The sequence below is a fragment of the Toxorhynchites rutilus genome, chromosome 2 (assembly GCF_029784135.1).
Source record: "Toxorhynchites rutilus septentrionalis strain SRP chromosome 2, ASM2978413v1, whole genome shotgun sequence".
Lineage (NCBI taxonomy): Eukaryota > Metazoa > Arthropoda > Insecta > Diptera > Culicidae > Toxorhynchites > Toxorhynchites rutilus.
Window position 1 is genome coordinate 68,509,176 of NC_073745.1, and position 19,488 is coordinate 68,528,663.

Genomic DNA, 19,488 nt, shown 5'->3' on the forward strand with positions numbered 1-19,488 from the left:
GCGAGGGCGTTTGCGTGTTGACGTTGACGTTAACTTTGTTGTGTTGGTTTCCTAATAACTGAGATATTGGATCTGCCCAACTTCTTGGCCACTATGCTAAGTCCCTGTAACTCCTATCTCTTCGGAACCTAGAATACCGCATGTTGTCATGTTAACAGCTGACCCATAACAATTGCGGATCGAAGGTCTTGTTCACCGTATGACTCGAGTTAGAGTGACATCGAATAGTTATTCTCAATTTATTTCTGGTCAAACCAAGCCGCAGATCAGTGTTCGACTGTTCGATCAAGCTCAGTTCGGTTCAAAAATTCTCCTATCAAGTCGCTCTAAGATTGTCCGAGGTTCTGCCAGTAGCTAGGTAGATAACAAACCTGCTCTTTGGGACTTAAATACTTCTCATATTACGTTTACGATAATAAGAGGATGTGCCTCCATCGTGTTGTGCCCAGCAAACTTAATGCTACGAGGAAGATGCTAATGGCTAAATGAACACCTATTTAGCTTGCCCTCAGCGGTCCGATTAGAACGCGTGGATCTGTGATTGAAATGGTTTGCCTCCACTGCTTTATATCCTGCGAACTTAAAACTACCTGGAGTGTTGATTGGACCTAACTGGCTTTCAGGGGTGCAATCGTATGATTTGACAGAGTTAGGGCCCAATTAATTTTAAATAATCAATCACTATCATCAAATGTTGACCTTCTGGAAATGGTCCAATGATCCACTGTCGAATCTTTTCGAGGACTCGATGATATTTCTTTCCTTACCATGGGCTCTGGAGGATCTGGAACTACAGTGGTAGACATTCGTTTAGCCGCACCCTATTTTTCCTCAATATTTTTAAAAATAAGTCAATTCGTTGTACAGTTTTGTTCATAAAAGACTATTATTGTTTGTTTTCACCGAATTCATTCTAAAAAAAAGTATAAATTCACTTTTTGTGGAATCAGGTTGGACATTCATTTAGCCGCATCCTAAAATTTCAATAAAAGAAAATTTGTGCGGCAAATTTCGAGTCCAATCGGTAGCTAATATTTAGTATGTCCACCTTCATTTCGGATCACTTTGAAAACTCGATTTGGCATCGAGTCAGACAGCTTTTAAAGTGTTGCCATATTGATTATAGCCCAACACTCCTGAATTATTGCCTTGAGACTGGAAATGTTGTCAAATTGTCATCCGTTTGCATAGGTTCTCTATGGTATTGTAATCGACTGCAAGCAGGTCATTCATGAAGCGGAATGTCCTTCTCGGCAAACCGTGCCTTCGATTGCTTGGAAACGTGGATCTATGCATAATCCTGCTGAAAAAACGACATCCTCGGTAGCGTTATTCTCAATATGGCCAATCAAAACGTCCTCCAGTTATTGAAGATACTTTTCGGAGTACATTCGGGTGAAAATGAAACAAATGGGAAGCTTACTGTGATAGGAAATGGCTCCCCACACTGTCAAACTTCCGCCCACAAAGTTTTACTTCGATCTCACGACATGCCGTTGACTTAAATTGTACCGATAGCAACTGTAACAGTCCGGACCATCCAAATTGAACTTTTTTTTGCCGGAAAATACAACATTTCTCCATTCTAGTTTCCATTCCATGTATTGCCGGGCGAAAATGAGATGGTTCTGCTTATGGGTGGCGGTCAGTTTCGGTTTCCCTTGTGGTTTCTTCCACATGATGTTTGGTGACTCATTCAAGATGCTCGCAATATGCCTCTTCGTTACTGGAACAACCGATTCTGCCTTAATGTATGAGCAGGACATCGTTTCCTGGTTGCTTCGTGTCTTATTCGACCTTTAAGGCGTAAAGTAACTTTGGTGTTCCAATTTGTTGGTCGTTATATCCCATATTTCTGGCACTATTTAAAGAAATTCCGTACCACTTTCTCAGATAGACCAATTTTTGTTACGATCGAGCGATTAGAAAACTTTTGTTCACTGAATATCTTTATTATTTTCCGCCCCTCTTCCGTCAATAGAATACCTTTCGCAATTCCTTTAAATTCTACGTAAATCACTAATCTGACCAACTTCTTACGTTGCACATCTAATATTTATCTTGTAAATTGAACATTCCCAAGTATTTTTTCAAAAAACACAGATACAGGCTTGGTGATTATGCGAAAACTCGATTTTTAATGCCCTGCGGCTAAACGTATGTCTCGGGAAAAAACGACATTTGAATGTTTATATCCACCGATGCCGCCTTGTGTGTGTGATTGTGACGCTCGTCCTTTCAATAAAATTGACTTAAATATACTACCAATACAGCAAATAAGTATCCCGATAAAAAGAACATTCCTGGTTGTTTTGTAAGTGTTTCAAGTTTTTTTTCAAGTGGGGTTAAATGAATGTCTATCACTGTAGTATCAAACTAAGTTTACAGCTATTTCTGACAAATTTATTCTCATTTTGGTCCATCTTGGGTCACAAAAAATTAGTACGCAAGTGAGTTTTGGTCATACTGCTTCCTGGATGCTTCTCATGAATCAATTGTAAATCGAATGTACCTTTTTTCAAAACTTTAAAAAATGATGGTCTGTTTTGAACCGATTATCTTTTTGCATCGATTCAATTTCCAATTGGCTAGAAATTCTCTCAATTTTCAATTGGCCGGATGAATTCTCTGTTAATAAATAGTGTGTGAAAACCAAACTAACAAGCGGAAGTCGTATATTATATTGTTTTGATTTCCGGTTTGGTGAAAATGCCTACGATATGGGTGCTGGGTGAAAGAGCTTCAACAGTCCAATATCATATTCCGATGCCATTTTGAAACACAAGATAGTAACCTCCGACTCGTTGAAAATGGCCCTGAAAGACCGGAGATTAAGTTAGACAGAGAAAGTGTTAGCATAGCACATGCACAAACGTGACGGAAACGGAAACGAATGCAACGCCAACGTCAACGTCAGCACGCAAACACAAACGCCCATGCACAAGTACGTGATCATGCACACATACACACTTCAATACGTTCACGAAGGCTGACGGGAGTTGATCAAATAAACGCACAAAGTCTAATAAGTTCCTCTGGAAGTGAGCGCGACTCGATGAGCGAGGCATGTGCGAGCCATAGATGGGAAGTGAATGTGTTAAATAACTATCAGAGGGTCGGTAGCGTTTTTGAGGTCGACTCCAACGTTTTTTCAAATAGCGACATGCCGTGTACTACAGGAAATAAGTAGATTCTATTTATATAGCTTGTTTTGTACCTAGTATTATGGAACATTGCACAAAAAAAACATTCAGAACCACTAGGATAAGGATGGATACGAAAAAACTAGACGTATAGAAGCAAAACGAGCAGATGCAAACAAACAATGGCTTTGGCCAGCAGTTGAAGATAATGACCAATGGTTTTCACCAAATAAGGGTTGCTATTTCGAATAGCGAAGGTTCTTTAAAGAACCAATTTCTCTAAACTTTCAGTTTTTTATCTTCGAGGCATAGATTAGTTCAAAAATAGATAAACATAAGCGGGGATGCGTAGAACAACACCAAGGGCTGTCAATTTAAATAACGTATCGAATATCCGACCAGTTTTGTGTACCTATTAGAAAAATACATCTCCAACGCTTCCAAAAATATAATTCCTAAAGAAATAATCCACAAATTACACTATTCAGCATATTTCGCAGAACGACAACAAAAAATCCTACATCGATTGTGTTGGTGATAACTATAGCAATTGCACTGGAATAAATTTTCACCCTCAGTTGTCAAACGAAGAACACAGCTCTCACTACTGGAAAAGTTTTCCTTTCAAATTCGTAGAAATATAATGATCGATCGGAAAGTCCCCAACCACCAATAAGCCCAAAAACACTCCCAAATTCACTAAAACTCATCCCCCACAAACAAATTATGAAAAAATCAATTGGCTTTTCATTATTATTATCAACTTACGTGGTCCTGTTTGTCTGAAGATATCGCTATGTTCAACTAAATCGGTTTCATCAATTCGATCATATGTGGCTATGAAGGCCGGATATCTTTATCTGATAGGTGAATTTGGTACAGACATTTTTTTACAGAAGATAGAAGATTTAACACAAGATTTCTGGAAACTTTGGACATTGGAACAAGTGCGACAACGTACGAATCATCACTATCGTTAACGTTAGGATAAACATTATACCCTAACATTCTCGGGACGCTTCGGTACATACTACGCTGCTCTCAGGACACTTCCTGGGAATACCGTTTCTAGGGCTACTGCTACCGATCCAGATAACCATACCATCACGATAGTCTCCATGAGGCTTCCAAGAACTGCCACAGCCGTATTCGACGTACCTGGACTCAGAATTCATCTTGTACCACCTAGAGCATTACATGGTATGCTACTATCAATAGATGATTATGAAAATCCGATGAAAGTCAGATATTCAGAGCGTTGTCATCTGTTCACTTATGCTTAACAAAAAGGAATTTCCCATACCGGGAATCGAACCCGGGCCTCCTGGGTGAAAGCCAGATATCCTAGCCACTAGACCATATGGGAGACATAATCTCAATGAACGTATTTCGGATGAATTCGAATAAAAATTCATTCCTCCACCTTAACAAACTATTTTTATTTTATTTTCATTTCTCACGTATCAATTTGAAATAGTTTCATAAATAATTACCTTCAGTTTCAGTTTTTTTCTGTTACTTTTGCTCATCTGTTGTTTATTTTGTGTCTGTGTATCAGTTATAATTTACACTATTTGCAACATGTCTAGATATTAAGATTTAGCGTCTTTTTTAGGAAAACCCTAGCTGTTCTTCCCCATTCATAATTCTTATGCATGCTTTGGTTACGGGTTCCGAAAAGGGTTCCATGATTTAAAACGTCAAACTAAAACTGCGTGTCCGGGCGTGTCCGAGTCTGGTGGTAACATAGATATTTAACGGTTACGTATTTTTTACGCTATGAATAACATGCCCCCCAAACGCTTGTGGTGTCTGTCATAAGTTATCGCTTTTGCTTTACTAGAGGAGTGGGGGGAAGGGAGGAATTTCTCAGCTAAAAAGACTCAACAGCGTTTGAGATCTTTCTTAAAGATCGTTATAATGCGTCCGCTTGGGCTTCGATTTTGTTACAAACGCCTCGGAAAGCTTTCTCAATTAAGCTTCCCAAGCTTGTTGGGTTGTTTGGTTTTCCGTTGTGGGGTGGGGTGGGGGGTGTTAGATATTAGTTTTCAAACTTTAGTAAACTTGGTTTCAATCGTCTAAGGTGCTATTATATAATAACATTTTGTATACTTTCCACCCGAAGGCAAAATTAGCGATTCTTTGTTTTTTGTTGTTTTTCTTCTTCTTCTTGAAAGTACTATAAGCCACAGTAAGTATTTTTTTAAGCTTAGGTTTTCGTTTTTCTCGTGTGTTTGTGTGTTAACCAATTATAACGCTCTGGCACGAATGGGAGTGCTGTTTTTGAGTGGTTTGTTCAGGTTTTCGGGTAAGCAAATTAGTGAAACCTAGACAGGAAAACTAGAGAGCGAGAGAAAGTTTCTGTTATTATATTGCACTTGACACGAACTCAACATTTTTTGGAATCTAAGAGGCTCGTCAAATGGAGGATATATCTTGTTTTTTATTTCCGGACTGTTCATGTGTGCTGAATGGTGTATAGAAGCAATTGACACAATGAATTGGTTGTTTTTTGTTGCTATCTATGTTTACTGTTTTATCCTATTTTGTTGCAGTGGTTGAATGATGTATGTTTACAGTTTTTGTTTGCGTTGTTATAGGCTTAATTGCTTTCGGTTTTAATAATAGTGTTGGTAAACCTTTTTTTCTATTCTTCTTCTTCAATTGTCAAACCGTGACACCATGTGGGGATTTGAATTGGCCTTAACGCTAGGTTTGTTCACAGTCGTTATGTTGTTCACATTTTACCTTGTGTGTATGTGTATGTGTTTGAGTTTATATAAACAATAGGAGCGTCTAAAATGAAACAATTGTTGATTTATTCTGACAATTGAGTCAATATTTGTTCAAAACATGTATATGGAAGAAGTTTTTCCTTTGGTTTTATATGTATTGCTCTTAGGGTGAATACATATTGTTTGCCAAAATGCACGTTTATTTTTTTTAATTTACACAAAAACAGCAGTTGAGCAGTTAGGACAATCGTAGGGTCAACCAAATCAAGATTGAATGTCACAAGTGGTATTCATTTTGCAAATTTTCTATCAAAACTTGAACCCTATTAATTTGTTTTCCAAATTGTATGCAGGATTTGTTTGAAATTAATTTTTGGCAGTTAGGGAGTGTATCGGAAAAACAAAAAAAAGAGTGTTCAGATAATATTGAAATGAGCATGCCTCTCTTCTGCATCTTCAGAGGTACTTTGTGTGATAATCCACATAGTGTTATGAGAGTCGTTTCCGTTAGTGTCTGTAACCTACGAAAATTTCAAAATTCATGCGAAGAAGAAAATAATTGAAATCGCTCATCATAATCTTATCTCATTATTCTATAGTTATAACTTTTCAAGAATTTGTGTTTCACTCGTAATCGGCACGACAACACATTAACAAAACAATTCGACAGCTGTAAAGTAATATGTATTGATTTTCCACTTTAGCGTTGCTAGTGGTCGACCTTTAAATGCTCTGACAGCAGATTGTTTGGAACGTCTTTCAGACGCGTTTAAGTTTAAAAATTGCGGAATCGTTGAACATTTGTCTACGAGAAGGTAATCGTTTTTTCTTGTTGCAGCAAACAATTAATTCGAAAGCTGGAACATAACTCAGCAGTCTTAGCGTCATGACACAAAGCCACATGAAGTTGGCAAGTGTTTTATAAGAGTAAAAAGGAGAACATAAACGTGAACTCATATTCTTTCTGATCTGGTCCGTGTGTGTGTGTGGCAAAGAATGCGAAAAGGTTTAATGCGTGCTTATTTACAATGTGTCTCTTGTTTCGCTCGCTCATATTGGTCTTATATTGTTATGGCATATATATTATACAAATGCTGTACCAGTATGGGAGGCAAGCACATTTTCTGTTATTTTTAAGCACATTTAATGTAATAAATCAGTATGCCAAAAATATGTACTAAAAATTAATTTTGGGTGTAGAATTGGGGCACAATCGAATAACTTCATTCGTATGGGTTCAAATTATCCGCAAGGGAAGTGCTCTCAGAGTCTACAAAGTGAATGAATGTGATCGTTGAGTTGGTCTTCATCTAAGCTCAAAGACTCGTGTAACTTTTCATTAAAATCATGTTGCAACAGTGATGGGATGCAGGCTTGCTGGTATCAAATGTACTGTGGGTTATCCAGTTACATTTTGGTCGACGGCCGTAACGAGGAGGGGCTTTCATTTTCATCTCACGGATATTATTCGGTCGAAGATTCATTCTCGAGACGTGCAGTTCGCTGCTCACTATTTTGGGTCCAAAAGGAGGAGTTATACGTATTGGGTGTGCAACTTAATTCGTTCGGTTTTGCATGAAAAACACATTTATTTGAAGAATAAAATTTATTATTACATTGTTCAAAGTATTGGCTATCGTTAGCCATTACATTTTCCCACCTTTCTGGCAATTTACGAATGCCGTCGCGAAAAAAGCGTTCATCTTTTGCAGCCATGCATGAATCCAGGCAATTTTAGATACCATGTTCTGAAGAAAAGCGTATTCCACTTAAAGTGTTCTGCACCAATCGAAACAAATGGTAGCCGGAATTCCTGGATTATGAGGCAAGTAAACCCGAATTTCCCATCCGCTATTTCCCAAATAGTTTTTAACTCGACACCGAGCGTTATAATGCTGGTATATCATCGACTCGTGTCTGGTCGTTTTTCGGCAATAGCTCGCGTTAAACGGATCAATTGTTGTCTGTAGAAGTCTCCATTGATCGTTTGAACAGGTTTTAAGCAGCTCATATCAGATTTGATTCCACCAAATATAGAACGTTTATTCTGGCACCGTGGATATTCGGTTTCAGCATTGATGTTCCTGGTTGGCCGAGTTTTATACACGATCTTTTTCGTTTTGGATTGTCGAAGGCAGCATGTTTATTATGCTTACACTAATTTCTAAGAATGAATCAGCTAAGTATCTCACATCATTTTCAAATTTACCACAATACAATTTTTCAATTTACTGCGTGTTTTTGTTGCCCCCACATGTTGTATTGATTAAATCTTATTTAAATCATAACCTGATTTGTCAAATTTTCCTTTCGGGTATTTGTTACATTTGGGTTAATGTGAAAATAATTATAGGAAGTTGTGTCCAAGACACGAACGCATTGTTGACGTAGAACTACGCTGTTATTTTATTCAAGTCGCTTGTTTATAACTTCGGATGTTATATTTTAATGCGGCGTAGTTTTAGAAATAACTGTTTAGTATTTGTAGTTTGCTATTCTCAAAAGAAACACTTCTGTTAATATTAGTGGCCTCGAAATAAATTCTCTCTGTTAATCTCAATAACTTCGAAAAGAGTTGCTTCATTTTGATTAAGATTAGCGCAAATGACATCCTTGTTGAAGGCAGTTTTGCGATTGACACGCGAACCCAAATAACTCACAACATTCCAGCACGACATTCACTATGATCTAGATCTGATTATTCCGCACAACCTTAACGCCTGCTCAGTTCGATACCAACGAAGCCCTTATGATGACGCAAAATAAGCAATGTTAGCTGATTCGAATAAAGAGAAAGTCTGAATACTTGCCTCAGCAGAGATCCATCATTCATACCGTAGCGCAAATATTCCTTTTCCGCTACCTCTCTCTTTGTTCATATTTATTATCGTGGCTGCATAATTTGCACCACCAAACAATCGTCCATCATAGCATCAAAATATTATATGATTGTTGCATCGCGGCAGGGTTAATGCACACGGGAACAGATACAAATGGGGTTTCAGCGTAGTGAAGGTGTGCTATTTGTACATACGGGTTATGAAGCACGCATGTACACACACAAAGCCATATATCGATGGCTTGAAGCAACTAAATATACACACGATCTTCGCTTTGCGCTCTTCTCAACAGTAGCCCTTTCTGTTAATATTTCCGGTCTCGATTAGCTTAGCTGTCATCCTTGGTGCAGATAGTTTTGCTACTGTCATGCGAAACCAAATCACATACAAAATTACTGAATAATTATTTTCTTGGTGAGCCGGTGACAGCCTAGTTTTACATTGCCTAGACAATTGTGTAGTTCAGAACCTCAATGGAATGGCGTCAGTTTAATGTAATGATTGCAATGCCAGAGACATCAGCGAGTAAGTGATTGGCTATAATCCTTTAAATAATAGGATTTTCGAAAAGTCCTTTCTAGGATATATTCTTCAATGTCTAAACTGCCGTTCTACGCATAGTGGTCCCATGTTCCAAAATCAGCAACTGAGAAAAACGCATTCAAAGTTTTCTAGCATATTTGTCTACCAGAAGCTTTAAGCGTTTCGGTTTGGCAATAGACTGGGTTTTTTATAAACAGAAAACTATTGTTTAATAAAATGTGAAAATATCCCCTCATTTGAATTAATCAATCTAGGTTACGGGCTTAAAAACTCATGGTGGGACAGTTATGCTTAGAATATCAACATGGGCAATTGAAATTGATGTTGTTTATTGAAATACTTTGTGTTTGTTCCCATAGGTTTTTTTTTGTTTTTTTCCGAAAGATTATGCATAAAAACATCGATTTATGAAGAAGGAAGTGATCTGCAATACTTTGCAGAATATAAATCTCGTTGTTATTAGGCATTCGTTGACAAGGTGCACAAGGGTTCTGTTAAACTTTCTTTTATTTGTTCGAAAATTAATTCGTTCTTCCAAACCAGAAATGAGTGCATAAGCCCTGCTGAAAGCGTGACATAAAATTTTTGTGCTTGAATCGATTTATTTGATAAGGATCTACACAAAATACATGGTGGGACAGCTATGAATAGAATATCAACATGGGACAATTAAGCTCGATGTTGTTTTTTTTCAAAGCTGGGAACAAACTATAACTTTTTTTTTGTATTTTTCCGGAATATTAGGCATCAAAACATCGTTTCATGAAGAAAAGTGAAAATTGTCAAAAAATAACATGGGACAACTACGCGTAGAACGACATTAAACTTCTGTAATATGAAAATAAAAAATGATGAATTTCAAATTTCTAGACTAGAATACAGCCTTAAGACAATTCTTCTCCACTCATAGTCAAACAACTTCGCGGAAAAGTTTGTGGACGCGTCAAAGATGTCGCTCAAGAAGATTAATTTTGAGGAGAAATTTTTGACGAAACGGTTAGTCGATCAGTTCGAACATGGCTAAACCAGCTTCTTTCATCAACACAACTCCACAAATTAGATAATTCGAATGAAAAAATCATAATTGAACAGGAAACATAAAACCAAAGATAGAAGCTACGATCTCCTTAGGATCTCGTTGAACGAGGGTGGTGATTGTATTGGAAGAATTATGTAGGGGATATGGGGGTAAGATGGGGGTAAGAATTATTTCAATAGGGGAGGCGATCTGGCGTAGTGGTAACATCCATGCCTCTCACGCTGAAGGTCACGAGTTCAATTCTCACTCCCGACATTCTTCCAAAAATGGAAGTAAAAGTGACGAACCAGCCAAATGAGTTGAAAGTCACTATAATACAGATATATAAAAAAAAAAAATATTTCAATAATTTAAATTTACCACTTACGAAAGAATTTACTTTTCCGTACATACCTAATATCGCTTCTCTGTCAACTCACAAATCGAAGTATAACCATCAGCGAATTCAATTTTGCAATTAAATCACTCAAAATGCTTAATATCGAAGCCACAAAAATTACATCGACACGCGGAATCATGTTTGATTTTCGGTTTTTGTTTTCCTATTTCACTTTTGATCAGTATTCGTTGTCATAGGATGGTTTGAATATTCTAGAATAGCATGTAGAAGGAGTTCCCATCAACAGAAATTTGAAATTCATAATGCAACTATACAAATTAACCACCTGTCCATCATACCCCCAGTGTCCGTCCTACCCGCGGATCTCCTATAATATTAGACTACCGACGAAGCAAACGCATGAGATCGCATTGCAACCAGATGAGAACCGACTATCAATTCGTCGAGTAACAACAACGAATAGAAACCCCAGTAGAGTCGGGAATGGAATGATGTATGAACTCTTTTAAAACTGTTTAAAAGAGGAAGAGGTGTTAAGAGGTCCCCCATCGATTCAACTTTAGAGGCTCATCATCTGACAGGTGGTAGACTGACGGATGTCAACGCCGTAGTCGGTGACCCGATTAAGAGAGGAAGAAGTCTTTCTTGCCAAATAAGAAATTCCGATCTGCAAGAATAGTAGTATCAACCAAAGTGTCACATCAATCATATCAATCCTGCTGTGTCACAGCTGACTGGATAGATATGGAAATCGAGTCCAAGATATTCAATAAAGAATACAAATTGACAACATCTGATTCTACGTTGTTGGCAGAGATGCCGCGTCATCTCCTTAACCAAATTTCTAAGACTACCACCACCTATGTCGGTTGAACGCAGAATTAAATCTGGCTCCCTGCGGATCCAAAAAATCCATTCCTTTTATTTCTACTTAGTAAATTGGCTGACTGTAGCTTTCCTTCTGCTGAGTAGAAATGAGCAGTATTGCACGGTTTCTCTGTGAAGTGTATTGTTTACATCCTGTGAATGGCGTAGTTGTGAGTTTAGTTCGGACAAGATAAAAGTGAGTCAAGTGGAGACGCGTGAACGAATGTTGTTATTGTTTCGGGAAAAATGCTTCGGATCTGTAATCCAACCATTCAAGAGTGTTGAGTAGGTTCAGGGATCAAACGACGTGTAAGAAGACGGAGGAAAATGCCCAGGTCAATTTCACCAGAAATCCTAATATTTCAAAACATGATGTTGCCAATAAAGGTTGTGTACGGAAAGTACACTAAGTAGTAGTAGAAGTAGCCGTCCGTAATTGACATTTAACTGATCCGGGCCGACCCTTCCATTGACAGGTCACCTCTCAGAACCAGCCGAACCCGGCGTTGCTGGCGTTGTCACATCGGTTATCGTCCTAGCTGCTTTTAACAACAATTTAAAAGAATCTGTATTGGTAGAATGACGCTCAGATACAAACAATACACTAATACACCGATGAGCAAAAATCTGATTCCTGACAGCACTCGAATTAGCGCACATAATCTCAATCAAAACTACTGTAATAAACTATGTCTAGTAGGTATGTATGTGTGTGTTTGGAGTCAGTGTGTAATACTTAATCGTGTCTCCTCTACAACTAGGGAACTGTTTCTTTTACGGTAATGATTCCTCCATTCCTTTTTGTTTACCTAGTTTCAATGAAGCCCTCTTCAAAGATATTCTTGGAGGAGTGATATTTTCAAGTCCAGTTATAACTCATTTACAGTCGTTAATTTTTGTCGTCCTTTTTTGGGGGTTGTGAAATTGTTATTTAACTCTCTTAAAACATTAACTTACACGCTACACTTTTATCTGTTATTAAATATAGTATTGATCACAATTTTTATTGTTTTCATCTTTCCTTGTGTCAGAAATTTCACTGTATGAAATAAATAGTACAATAGGATAACTTAGGAAGGAACTCTTTATGTACAGCTCTTTGTTTATTGGATTTGCAAGAATTTCTTTTTAGTTGTGCATGTGCAATTTGATCATGTTATATACGTTAACTAAACGTTTTGTTTCTGAGTTGAGGTGAAAAATTCCAAAGTCTACGATTAAATTCGACAACTGATTATGTGCTACAGTCCAATTTTTCTTCTTCTTATTACTAACTCTGTATTTAATAGAAACAAATCACTTATGCCTGATGATATTCTCGCTAGTTTTTTTCCCTTTGTTTTGTTTAATTCGTTTCACCTAACATTAATTTCACGTCTGTCATAAGTATTTTTTTTTCAATTTCTGGCTATACTAATTTGAAATACTTTTCTTTTTCTTTTTTCTTAATCGCTTCTCCACTCAGAGTTTCGTGAATTGGCTGCTCAATTTGTATTCGTCCTATTATTAATCTCTTTCTCTCGTTCTCTCTCTTTCGATTAGCTACTTACAAATTATATCACCTATTTGAATACTTATAAAATGGCTTTCAACGAATCAAAAGTGGGATCTAAACTATTTTTTTTCTGTTTTTTCTGCTTTGAATAATATCAAACTGTTGCTTATTGTTTTCGGGGTTTTCTTTATCCTGTCGTCAAAATCATAGTTATTATTAGATAGAAAGGGAGTAAAACTTCATAACATAGTTTGGCTTACTAAGTAAGTAGCCCCTATTACCTCTGGCACAGCATTTCTTCCAGTTCGATTTTCGTGCTCTAGCAGCTAGAACCTCGTTCAACTTATCCTAACATTACGTCTAAATCTAGGGCTGGATTTTGTTTTCTCCTTTCAATGCGGGGTATATCATACACGATTATGTACAAACAATTGATTCCGAACTGATAGGACATTGAATTCAACTTAACACAAAAAAAATAAAGAAACAAAGTAATCTCTCGAATGATTAAGCGAACTCTCTGTACATAGACACGGAAACATATTTGAACATCATATAAAAATATAGCTGAGCTTGGGTTGCTTATTAAGTACAGGTATTTTTTTCTCATGTTTTGTTTTTGGTTTGTTTTGCCGAACACGGTGGAACTAACCTCCTCTCGGAAGCCTCATTTTCCCCTAGAAATCCATAACCTCCATGCTGAAAGGTTTCTTTCGCGCTGGGCTGGCCGCCAGCGGGTTGGGCGTCAGATGGTGCTGGTTCTTGAATTGGAACGTCGTCTGATGAGCGGCCGCCGTGGCGGAGGAGTTGTTTGTGGTTGAGTTGCTCGCGGAATGCTTCGAGAGCATCTTGCCGATGGTCGGCGGCTCGTCTTCGTCGTCGCTATCGCTGCGTACGTTCACCGGCCCACCCAACGCTGGCCCACTGAAATCATCATCGTCATCATCCTGTTATGGAGGGGGGGAAAATAGGGGTCATAATAGTGTTCTCAATATCAGGGGAAACAGGTTCGCTATTCGTGCACATTACAAATTGGAAAATTGATTGAAATATATAAATAAAAATAAATAACGAATCTATAATTGAACGTGGCGATGGTTTATATGTAAAAAAAAGAAAGTATACATGTTATTTTCACTCCCTTAGTAATGAATTCTAGGCAATCTATAACAATAGTTAATAATTTAGCTGATACATTTTTAGAACCTAATATTTTTTTCGAGCTATTCTTTTATCACTCATCAGAATATTGAATAATAAAGTGTGCTTACTAACAGAAAAATTGTCCTTAGCGAGATTGATAACGAATTGATGTGAAAGTTATGAAGTAATAGATTTTAAGAAGCGTTTCAATTTGGTTCCAAAATCTGAAATCAGAAAAATCTGGAAGAATCACATAACAAATAACACAAAGTTGAACTTCTTTTTTCAAAGACAGCGGATTTCTGCAAAGAAGGAGCCCAAAGAACAGAATTTCATGCAAAAATAAAATAGTATTCTTCAAACAAATGATTACTGAAGACTTTTTGGAGAAGTGTATACAATCCGATCATCATTCAAGTGAACGAATATTGCCTAATAAGCCAAGACAGAGCAAACCAAGTCGTTTTGGAATAAAATAAAATATTGGGACCTCAACTTAGCTGTCTTCAGCAAATATTAGATGGTGATGTAAATTGTTCTAGTAATCATAACAAACGCGTTTGGCACTTTTTTCTTTAGCTTTTGCCATTTTTCGATTACATTCAGTCGGCTTAAACATTTATTCGTTAGCCATGGTTAGACATCATTGAAACTCTCAATCTCGCTTATCAATAAAGATAATATCTATACGAAATCCATCGTCCGTAAGTAAGATTTTCAATTATAAAATTCGCTTCACCGGATGGGATTGGTTCTATGGATTTTTTTTTTATTAATCCGTTTATTTTTACAGGCTCAGTTACATAAGTTTAATGGAGCCAAACTCTTAACTATATTTCAACTAGCATATATCAACATGTTGTTTCCTTAATTCTATGGTTAATGAAATAGGAAACCGATTACTCGCGGTCGACTCGAGTTTAGAAGGGTGACACATTTTCATTAGGAAAAGGATGGGATGTAAGGAGATGTGTGTTTACACTCGTACTCACATTCACATTCACATTCTCATTCACACTGACACTTCACACTCAATTCTTAAAACTATCCTTACATCTAATATGTATTTACAATTTAACTTATTCTAATGTTAGTAGGAAGGGAACCGATAGCTCGCGAAGGACGAAAAGGAGGGAAAAAGAATGTATGAACAATCACACTCGAAGATCGATAGCTTTATGGAAAACATATATTTGGGACATGTAATCAAGGTCTAACCGAGCCAACACATCTCTCACCGGCACATTGGACTGCTTTCCTCCAGCTCGAAGGGAGTTTTCTAAATTCGATCTGGCGACAAGATACAACTCGCACGACCAAACAACGTGTTCGATGTCGTGGTAACCATGGCCACAACCACAGAGATTTCTGTCGGCTAGATTAAAACGAAAAAGCAGCGCGTCTAACGAACAGTGATTGGACATGAGTCGGGAGAAGGTGCGAATAAAGTCCCGACTCAAGTCCAGACTTTTGAACCACGGATTGAGGCTAACCTTAGGGATAATTGAGTGGAGCCACCGGCCCAATTCATCTTCGTTCCATTTGCGTTGCCAGTTAACGATGGTATTTTTACGAACTAAAGAATAAAATTCATTGAAGGCGATTTGACGCTGATAAATTTCGCCTTCAATTGTACCTACCTTTGCTAATGAGTCAGCCCTTCTCATTACCCGGAATTGAGCAATGTGAAGGGACCCAGACAAAGGTAATAACATAACAGCGTCTGGTTAAAGCATTAAAAATTTCTCGTATTCTCTCAAGGAAGTACGGCGAGTGCTTTTCCGGCCTCACTGAACGGATAGCTTCGACAGAGCTAAGACTATCCGTTACAATGTAATAGTGTTCAACAGGTCGTGAGGCGACGCTGTCCAACGCCCAGTGTATTGCTGCCAATTCAGCAATATATACTGAGCAAGGATACTGAAGACTGTGTGAGGTGCTAAAAAATACGTTGAACACTCCACATCCTATGGACTCATTCATAGAGGACCCATCAGTAAAGTACATATTATCACAATTGATACGCCCATACTTTGCATTGAAGATCGTAGGAACGATCCCCGATAGAAGATATCATGGATTTTCTCCTTCATGAAAAAGATCAAAATGTACAGAGGAATTGATGTAGTCAGGGAAACAAACACGGTTGGGAATATACGAAGAAGGATCAACCTGCATGGAGACGAATTCATGATATGAGCTCATGAATCCAGAATGAAAATTTAACTCGATCAGCTGCTCAAAATTTCCGATCACCAATGGGTTCATAACCTTACACCGGATGAGGAACCGAAGAGATAATAAATTGAAACGATCTTTTAGTGGGAGTACGCCTGCCAAAACCTCGAGGCTCATGGTATGCGTTGAGGGCATACATCCCAACGCAATATGGAGACAAAGATACTGAATTCGCTCGAGTTTAATGAGGTGTGTTTTGGCAGCTGATTGAAAACAGAAACTGCCATACTCCATCACTGAGAGAATAGTTGTTCGATACAACATTATAAGATCTTCGGGATGGGCTCCCCACCAGGTGCCGGTAATTGTACGGAGAAAGTTTATTCTTTGTTGACATTTTTTACTCAGATACCTAATATGGGCCCCCCAAGTACATTTGGAGTCGAACCAGACCCCAAGATACTTGAATGACATAGCATGAGTGATCGGTTTACCCAAAAGTTGAAGCTTTGGTTTTGCTGGTCTATGCTTCCTAGAAAAAACCACCATCTCTGTTTTCTCCGTGGAGAATTCGATCCCTAGCCCAATGGCCCAGGTTGAAAAATTGTTCAAAGTATCTTGTAAGGGTCCTTGCAGGTCGGATTCGTTTGATCTACGACCGACATCACTCCATCATCTGCAAGTTGTCTTAGGCTGCAATTTTGTGTAAGGCAATTGTCGATGTCGCTTACATAGAAGTTGTACAAAAGGGGGCTTGAACATGAGCCCTGGGGGAGGCCCATGTAAGAGAACCGACTTACTGCCGAATCTCCGTGAGAAAAGTTTAAATGTTTCTCACAAAGCAAGTTATATAACATATTATTCAATAGAGGCGGCAGACCCCGAGAGTGTAATTTGTCTGACAAAACCTCTATTGAAACAGAATCAAAGGCCCCCTTTATGTCCAAGAATACTGAAGCCATTTGTTTTTTTTTTCGGCGTAAGCCATTTGAATTTCTGAGAAAAGCAACGCAAGACAATCATTCGTCCTCTTGCCCCTGCGGAACCCATATTGTATATCTGAGAGTATCCATTCGTTTCAACCCATCGATCAAGGCGAAACAAGATCATTTTCTCCAACAATTTCCGTATACAAGACAGCATTGCTATAGGGCGGTACGAATTGAAGTCGGACGCAGGTTTTCCGGGTTTTTGAATAGCTATAACTCGTACTTGTCTCCAATCATCTGGAACAATATTATGTTATAAATTCAACAAGCGATGTTTCGCCACATCGGGGAGGTTTTTCAACAAGTTGAACTTAATTCGATCCGATCCCGGAGCAGAATTGTTACATGAAAGGAGAGTAAGAGAGAATTCTACCATCGAAAACCCAGAATCAAGATCGCACCTATCTTGTGGTATATCTCGAACAATTTTGTGCACGGGAGCGGAATCGGGACAAACCTTTCGTGCAAAATTAAAAAATCCATCGATGTGAATATTCTTCGCTTTCATTCGTTGAAGAGCGATTTCTCATGTTTCGAGCTACGAGCTACCTGGAATGGGTTTCGTTTGAGCGCGAACTGCGCTGTCATAGATCAAACGAGAAAGGAAGTTATACTCCTCCAATGGAGGTAAACCATCTATGGAATTGATGGTTAGAGCAATCGCGTCCGCATACTTTTTCCAGTCAATGTGTCTTGTGAGGTCATATGCCATGTTTATAGATTCAGAAGAATTCGACCCAGATGGAAATTTTGATTGGCAAGTGATCACTACCGTTGGGGTCCTGGATTACATTCCACTTGCAATCTAACGATAGTGAATTCGAGCAAAGCGAGAGGTCAAGAGCACTTGGGTTAGCAGGAGGTTTAGGTACACGTGTTGTTTCCCCAGTGTTCAAAACGGTCATATTGAAGCTGTTACAAAGGTCATATATCATCGATGAACGATTGTCGTCGTACTGTTCCCCCCAGGCAGTTCCGTGAGAGTTGAAGTCTCCCAAGATCAATCGTGGCTCAGGAAGGAGTGAGCACATGTCAACAAGTTGCTTGCGGCTAACCGCAGCTCTCGGAGGCCAATACAAGCTGATAAAACAGGACCTTTGCCTCTGATGTTTGCATGACAAACAACAGCTTCAATCCCTCCAATAGGTGGAAGGTCAATTCGAAAAAATGAGTGGCACTTATTGATCCCCAATAGCACCCCTGCGTATCTGTCATCACGGTCCAAGCGTATAATATTGAAATCATGGAAAGATAGATCATCTCGCGAAGAAAGCCAAGTTTCGGACAGGGCAAAAACATCACAATTGAACTTATGAATTAAAAATTTGAATGTATCCAATTTAGGGATAAGACTACGACAATTCCACTGTAAAACAGTGATATCTCCGACCTCTCTATTTAAATTAGACATCAAGAGAGATAATCATTGCAAGGAGGGGCCATGTTTGCATCAATTGTTGCAAAATTGTCTTTAATACTGGAAGCATTGAAATGACAATGGTTCTGATGGAGTCGGAAACGTTAAAACACTTGAAGATTCGATCCAAAAGGTCAGACAGGAAAAGTTTGCCAATTTTCTTGAAGGTGGCTTATTGAGGTTGATTAACTCTTCCTCTGAAAAGACATCGTCTAAGGGGGGAACGCGTTTAAGCGACTTCCCAGTAGTTAGTGAGGAGGAAACATCAGATTCAATGTCCATATCAAGAGGATCGCACTCTGCCATTATGGCAGATATACTATATATATACTATATATATATATATATATATATATATATATATATATATATATATATATATATATATATATATATATATATATATATATATATATATACTAAAACACTTGAAGCGCACGGTGCGGACGATTTGTAACGGTGCTCCAATCGAACCACGTGATGATCGCTTGGCACAACAGCAATGATGTATCGCACCACAATACGATGACGATGGAACGGCACACGCTCACAGCGCCCGCAGTGGAGGACTTCTCCCTCCCGCTGGTTGTGATTACTTATCACTTCACTCTTGCAATAAAGGAAACCCCGTTAGGGCGAATCAATCACTTCAGCGAAACCAATAACGGTATTGTTCCAACACAATAACGGACACGAACAACTTTGCGTCCGGCGGCTTCGGACTGCGCTAGCTGACTGTTCTATGGATTTATGATGTCT

The 19,488-nt window shown here is 38.3% G+C and overlaps 1 protein-coding gene and 1 non-coding gene across 8 annotated transcripts in view; both read right to left on the reverse strand.

Annotated features, from left to right (window-relative positions):
• Positions 1–4,437: 4,437 nt before the first annotated feature.
• Positions 4,438–4,509, reverse strand: Trnae-uuc (transfer RNA glutamic acid (anticodon UUC)). The gene has a single exon. It is a non-coding gene; the product is annotated as a tRNA-Glu (tRNA).
• A 52-nt stretch (positions 4,510–4,561) lies between these two features.
• LOC129771667 (sodium-dependent neutral amino acid transporter B(0)AT3) overlaps positions 4,562–19,488 on the reverse strand; it is a 147,674-nt gene continuing 132,747 nt past the window's right edge. For 6 of the 7 annotated variants that reach the window (XM_055775558.1, XM_055775553.1, XM_055775554.1 and 3 more), the window contains one exon: positions 4,562–13,949. In XM_055775558.1, coding sequence (XP_055631533.1) covers positions 13,680–13,949 — 270 coding nt within the window. In that variant the 3' untranslated portion in view covers positions 4,562–13,679. The remainder of the gene's footprint in view (positions 13,950–19,488) is intronic. The other variant, XR_008742446.1, reaches the window with a different exon arrangement.